General features: G+C 57.6%; 1 protein-coding gene across 1 annotated transcript; it reads right to left on the bottom strand.

Annotated features, from left to right (window-relative positions):
• Positions 1-936: 936 nt before the first annotated feature.
• Positions 937-4,480, bottom strand: SOWAHD (sosondowah ankyrin repeat domain family member D). Its single transcript, XM_034649046.1, has 2 exons — positions 4,460-4,480; positions 937-2,729 (listed from the first exon to the last, which is right to left on the bottom strand). The coding sequence occupies exons 1-2, from the start codon at positions 4,478-4,480 to the stop codon at positions 1,524-1,526; spliced, it is 1,227 nt and encodes a 408-aa protein (XP_034504937.1). The 3' UTR covers positions 937-1,523.
• Positions 4,481-6,266: the final 1,786 nt, after the last annotated feature.

Below are 6,266 nucleotides of genomic sequence, written 5' to 3'. Positions count from 1 at the left end.
TGTGTTCTGTGATGACTGTTTCTTCCTGGTGTTCAAGGACAGGGGTGTGAGGGCGGGGGATTCAACAGTCCATTGCAAGGGCGGCCCCAAGCTTCCTGGGATACAGTGCTGTTTTGAAAATGCACTGTTCTCTGAGGCGCCTGGGTGGCTCAGTTGGTTAAGCTTGTGCCTTTGGCTAAGGTCATGATCCCAGGGTTGTGGGATTGAGTCTGGAGTCAGGCTCCCTGCTCAGGAGTCTGTTTCTCCCTCTCCCTCTGCTCCTCCCCCTGCCAATGCTCTGTCTCTCTCCCTCCCTCCCTCTTGCTCATTCTCTCTCTCAAGTACATAAATAAAATATTTTAAAAAAATGAAAATGCACTGTTCTCTAAGGCAGCATGGATCCCTAGCCACCAACTGCTTTCCCTCCTTTCAGCCAGTCAACTCTCCTGTATTCTACTCGATTCATACAATTTCTCAGTGAGAGCCAGTTTCCAAACTACAACTGACATATTAGATGTAATGAAAAAGCAACAACAACGATTAAAGCCCTATCTTGGAAAAAGCGTCAGTGGGTGTGTCTCAGAGGAGGGCAGAAGTCAAGGTAAATTACATGACTCACCACAAAACATCAGAAATGTACGTTTGGACATTTTTCCCTTTTACCACCCCTCTGCCCCCTACAGACAACTCGTCTAGGATGAGACTTGTGCCAGAAGCGGGACCTAGCTGCCGAAAAAGCCCGGGAGACAGGCAAACTGTGTGTCTCTACTCAGAGCCAAGTTGAATCAATGTAGCTCCTTCCAGCACACGGCTTGGCCATTTGCTGTGGGAACAAGGTCCAGAGCCATGGGGATCACTAGCTCATGGCCTTGGGTTGGTGAAATCTTTTCCCCGAGAATGTGGGAAGCTTCCCGCGCTCAGTGGTTAATGAAAAAAAAAAGTCACTCAAAGGACAGCTTTGTCATGTGAAAGGAAAACATGCCCTGCTTTAATATGCTTAAGAAGTCATCCGTGATACATTAGAAAAAGTGCCGGTAAAGCCTGGATCTCTCAGGAGCAAGTTGGGGGGAAGGGTGCCTCCGCCCGCAGGAATAGCCGGGTCAAGCCTTCAGTTAGGCGTTTCCTCTCTATCAGTGGTTTCCAGTCTTAACTCAGTCTTCTAGCAAGTGCTTCCCAAAACACCCAGAGCTTCTGCCTGCCCAGAAATGGCTCCTGGAAGCCTAACTTTTCCTCTCCCAAGCAGGACCACACTCCTGCTCCTAACTCCTTTTAGTCCCCTGGTTTCGGGACTCGGCGCCAGGACAGCTTGGTCTTTGCTCTCTCGCGGTGAGGGTGTCCGGGTCCCCAGGTCTCCTGGCCGGTGGCTGTAGGAGACCTGGGACAGGTACCTGCGACAAACCTGGAGGTGGTCCGCTGCTTGCAGGCCCAGCGCCCTACGCTACGGCCGGAGCTGCCGCCCCTTTGGGTGCGGCCCGAGACCACCCGAGACCGAGGCCTCGACCGCAGCGTCGCCGTCCCTCCGCGCTCTCCAGTCTCTGTCGCCCTCAACGGTCATGGAAGAAGGGGAACATTTGGCGGATAAGGCCCTGAATTTGCGCCACCCGGCTGCCCGCGTAGTTCTTCTCCTTGCCCGGCGACGCCGCGGCTCTGGCCGGGGTCTCCACGCAGCTCGTGCCCACCGAGCTCGGGGTCCATCGCAGCGCCCACGCGGCGCCGCCGCTGCTGTTGTTGTTGGCGTTGATCCGCTCGCAGCCGCCCGCCGTCTCCCAGTCCTCGGCCCCCGACAGCTCCCGCAGGCTCTGGGGCGCGTCGGGCCGCAGGTAGTGACAGGCCCGGTGGCCGCTGTAGTCGCGGCGCGAGGGGTCGGCCCCCAAGGCGCCCACCAGCACCTTGATGACCATGTCGTGGCCCTGCAGGGCCGCCAGGTGCAGGGGCGTGAGGCCGCCGCTGCCCGAGGCGCTCACGTCGAGCTGCAGCCCCCGGCGCTGGGCGAAGTCGTGCACCAGGATGAGCTCCTCGTGGCACCCGTGCTTGGCCAACCAGTGCAGCACCGTGTAGCCCGTGATCGGGTCGCACCGCAGCAACAGGGCGGGCTCGGCTTCCAGCTGCTCCCACAGCACCTCAAGGCGGCCCTCGGCGGCCGCCAGTATCCACGCGTGCTCGTGGGGCTCCAGGCACAGCCCGCCGCCACCCGGCCCGTTCGGCCCGGCAGGGGACTGCTCCTCGGCGCGCTCCTCCGACAGCCAGCCGGCGGGGGCCGCCCCCTGCAGCCCCAGCAGCTCCCGCAGCGCTCCCCGCCGGCGGCCCGAGCCCGCGCCCGAGAGCATCAGCGAGCCGTGGTGGAGGGGGTCCCGGGAGGCGGCGGCGTGGCCCCGGTACCTGCCCAGGGTGCCGGTGTCCGCTCTCCAGGGGCGGGACTGCAGGGCGCTCCGCGGGCTCAGCGCGGTGGCGGCGAGGGAGGCCTTGGGCCCCGGGCTCGCGGTCCCTCGGGGCTCGGGCCATGGTCCCGCCGCCGCCGGCGCGGCGCTTCCAGTGTCGAGCGTTCGCTGCCCTTCCCGGGCCCCTCCGGGAGAGGAACTGGCGCTGGCGTTGGGGAAGGAAGCGGCTTGAGCAATTGGGCTCGGAGGGAGGGAGCGAAGGAGGGGAGAGGGAGGGAGAGAGAGCCAGCGAGCCGAGGGAGGGCCCCGGCGCGGGAGGTGGGGGGCGTGGAGGGGTGGGAGCTCCGGGCCCGGTCCCCGGGGCCAGCCCTTCTAGCGCCCCGCGGGGACCACCGCCACCTCCGCGTCCCTGGGTCGTGGGCGGCCCCGCCCCAAACGGCCAGGTGCCGGGCAGCCCCGCCTCCCGCGCCGCGCGCTACGGTGGGGCGGGCGCGGGGTGGGGGCGAGCGGGCCCCGAGCGCCCCGCCAGCCTGCTTCTCAGCATCCCCGCCGCTGCCAGGGTGAAGAGGCTCTAGGGCGCCCCCTCCTCGGAGGGCTGAGCTCGGCGGGCAGCCAAGGCCTCCACGAGCGCGATCCTTGAGCTCCAGGGCGCTGCCTCCCCGCCCCCTTCCTTCGCCCTTCCCTCTTATCTCCTGCACTTTGTCCCGGAGCAGCCTTTGTCCCGCCCCTAGCGTTCCTCGAAGCGGCTTGGGACTGGGGCTCCCCTGCCTTGCACTTTGTATGGCCTTGACCGTCCCCGCAGATCCTGGAGTTGCCCAGGATTCCTGCAGAGGGACCAGGGAGAAGCTCTTGCAGAGAACTGGGAAAGGGTATTCCCTTCTTCCCCGCGGGTCCCTGCTCGGCCCTCCGCCCTCTTCTCCTCTTTAGCCTTCCCCAAGTTGGCTTGAAGAAACAGGCACAGGTGAACCAGTCAGCACGGGAATGCCCTGCCCTCTTCAGGGACGTGTCCCTGCTGTCTCCTTGAGGATATTTTACCTTATCCCAAGAGTGGCCTTCTCTTTGCTCTTCCCTTCCCTCAATAAGTGATAGTTCTTGCTTCCTGCCCCCCACCATGTTAGGGAGTTCAGTTAGTAATCGACAGGGACCCTCCTAGAAGATTCTTGAGTCAGAGAGGGACACAGTCATGATTAAGGTGGTGTTAGGAAGATGATTCTGGGAGAGGCAGATAAGAAGCCAGGAGACTTTTCCAACAGTCAAAGGGGATGGGGGTTCAGGCCAAGCCAGCCCACTCCCCTGGGCCCAACAGTGATGGAAGGTATCAGAGGCTTTCCTCCTTGGCCCTCAAATATCTTGCCGTCGATATCTCGAGCTTTCCTTCATGACAGCCCCTGCATTTGTAATCAATGTCCGAACATTGATTATGTGCCAGACACTGCTAGATGCTTTATATATATGTTAACACTTTTAATCCTCCCAGCCGCCTCAAAAGCTAAGTATTAATACTGTCTCCAGTCTGCAGAGAGATTTCGGCCCCTTGCTCAAGGTCACCCAGCAGGAAGTGGCAGAACAGGTCTGTGTGACACCGTAGTCTTTGTTGTGGCACCTAGGGACTGGCATTGAAGCCAGGCTTATCAACACAAGCCCCAAATTCCAGCCCAGCAGAGGGACTTGCGCTAACCTAAGCATATCTGAAGTGGCCCTCCTCTAGAATGTCCTCCCTCAGCGCTTCTGTAAAGGGAAGCTCTCCCTATCCTTCGAGGTTGGTCTCAGCGTCCATCTTCTCCAGGGGGCCTCCTTTGATTAGCGCGGGCCAGAGCGATGGCCCTCCCGGCCCCTCTCCCAGGCGGCTGGCTGTCGTCCTCTGGCACCCAGCACAGATGCCCCGGGTTGTCTCTCTTTCCCTGACATGCCAGCTAGACTCTAAACTCTGGGATGACTATGTCATACCACCCTTGTGCCCCTAGTAGGTGTGGGGGAGCTAGTTGTTACCTCGTTCTGGGTTGCCAGCCTGGGAAACTGTGATTGTGTGTGTGTGTGGGGGGGGGGTTCATCTGCAGCCGGAGCCTCTGTGCCCACTCCCACATCCCCGCCTCAGACCGAACCTGTGAGACACCAAAATCCATCTTCCATAGATTTCATCGGCTCGTAAAAAATAAAACAGTGATGACGTAGTTGCTTCCCTGAGCCAACTGGCCAAAGCCACCTCCTGGCCTTCACTGACTCCTCAGAGACCAGGCCCAGGCCCAGTGTGGGCCCCGACCTTTCAGGCTTTCATTTTCAAAATGAACCCTGACTGACAAGCAGCTACTTCCGTTGCTCTGGAAACTCCCCTCCATAACCCCAAATTTGTAAACACCAAACCACACACATGCACACACACTTCCAGAATATGCAAACAGCTGCAGCAATATTTTTTTTTAATCAAAATGCCAGCATGGAGAATGCAGGATGGAAGAATGCTTGGGCTCCTAATTTTCCTCACCACTAAGCAAGCAAGTCCCTTCCCCATCAGCACTAATAATACCTCTGGTTCCAGTCCAAAGACCGCACAGTCCTGACCAGCGCCACACACCCGTGACGCACGTGCCCTCGCTTAGCTCTGTTGCCAGAGATGGAAGCCATGGCACCTCCCAACGACTCTGAGCTAGTACTTCCTACCCTAGGTCACCAGCTGCATACGCGGGTCCCCAGAGCCACCGCACCCCATCTCTGTTCCGGTAGAGAGGGTCTCTGGAATTTCAGAGCTGGGAGTGGGGTAGAGGACGCAGAAAGCAGAAGGGACCAGTCCTGACCCCGCCCAAGATGAAGATGCCCATCACCTTGAGGTGGCCGCCCCCTCCCCAGGGAGTGGGGCAGAAATCCCTCAAGCCCTTGGAAAGAGCGTCACACAGGTGCACACAGGGTGGGTATTTGCATTTCAAATGGCGATGCCTGGTGTCTTTTCCAGATAGCCTGCCTCTCTGTTGTACTTGTGGGTTTGTTGACAGATCCTGGACTATTTGCACTAGAACTTCATGTTTCATTGGTCGTTTCTTCTTTTTTAGATGTGGTTTAACTGTCAAAAAGGATTGCAGGAGGCAGAGAAACTTAAAGCTGAGGTGTTAGGCATACATTGAAACTCAATCTCATTGAAGAGAGAGGGGCTCGAGTATCTTACGAGAAGTCCGTGGGGAGTGATAATTGATTTGCAAAAATGTAATTTGCACGCAGCTTTTCAGGAACATGTTCCTGGGGGGAAGCCAAAGGAACATGTATCTTTGGCTCTCAGTGGCGTTTGCCAGTGAGGCCTATGGCTTTAGAAAAATCCATGGCTGCAAAACAGGCAAGAGGGGAATATGTGGAACATGAGAAGGAAAGTTCCTCCAGCTTCTACAATCCTTGCTGATGGAGGGAGCAGGGAACATTCTTGAAGTTCGAGATATAAAATGTTTTCTTTCTGGGGTGCCTGGGTGGCACAACGGTTAAGCATCTGCCTTCGGCTCAGGGCGTGATCCCAGCCTTATGGGATCGAGTCCCACATCAGGCTCTTCTGCTATGAGCCTGCTTCTTCCTCTCCCACTCCCCCTGCTTGTGTTCCCTCTCTCGCTGGCTGTCTCTGTCTCTGCTGAATAAATAAATAAAATCTTTAAAAAAAATAAAATAAAATGTTTTCTTTCTTCCAGAAACCTATGCTGATACCATCACTTGATTCCCAGTGAAGGAGAAAGTCATGAGAGAAAGCCCCTTTCCCACTGAGCAAGAGTGTGTGGCTGTGTGTAAATGTGTGTGCGAGTGTATGCTTGAGTGTGTGTTCATGTGTGCGCGCACTGCCAGGCTAACTGTCTCTGTCTGTCATTTTCCCCTTTCCGAGTGTCAGGGCTTTACGTGAGGACACCCCTGTGAAAGGTTTAACATTCTGAATACCTTTCC

This window comes from Ailuropoda melanoleuca, chromosome X, assembly GCF_002007445.2.
Source record: "Ailuropoda melanoleuca isolate Jingjing chromosome X, ASM200744v2, whole genome shotgun sequence".
In the NCBI taxonomy this organism is placed as follows: Eukaryota; Metazoa; Chordata; class Mammalia; order Carnivora; family Ursidae; genus Ailuropoda; species Ailuropoda melanoleuca.
Note: the sequence above shows the minus strand (reverse complement) of the source record. Positions and strands in the feature narration are given on the sequence as shown.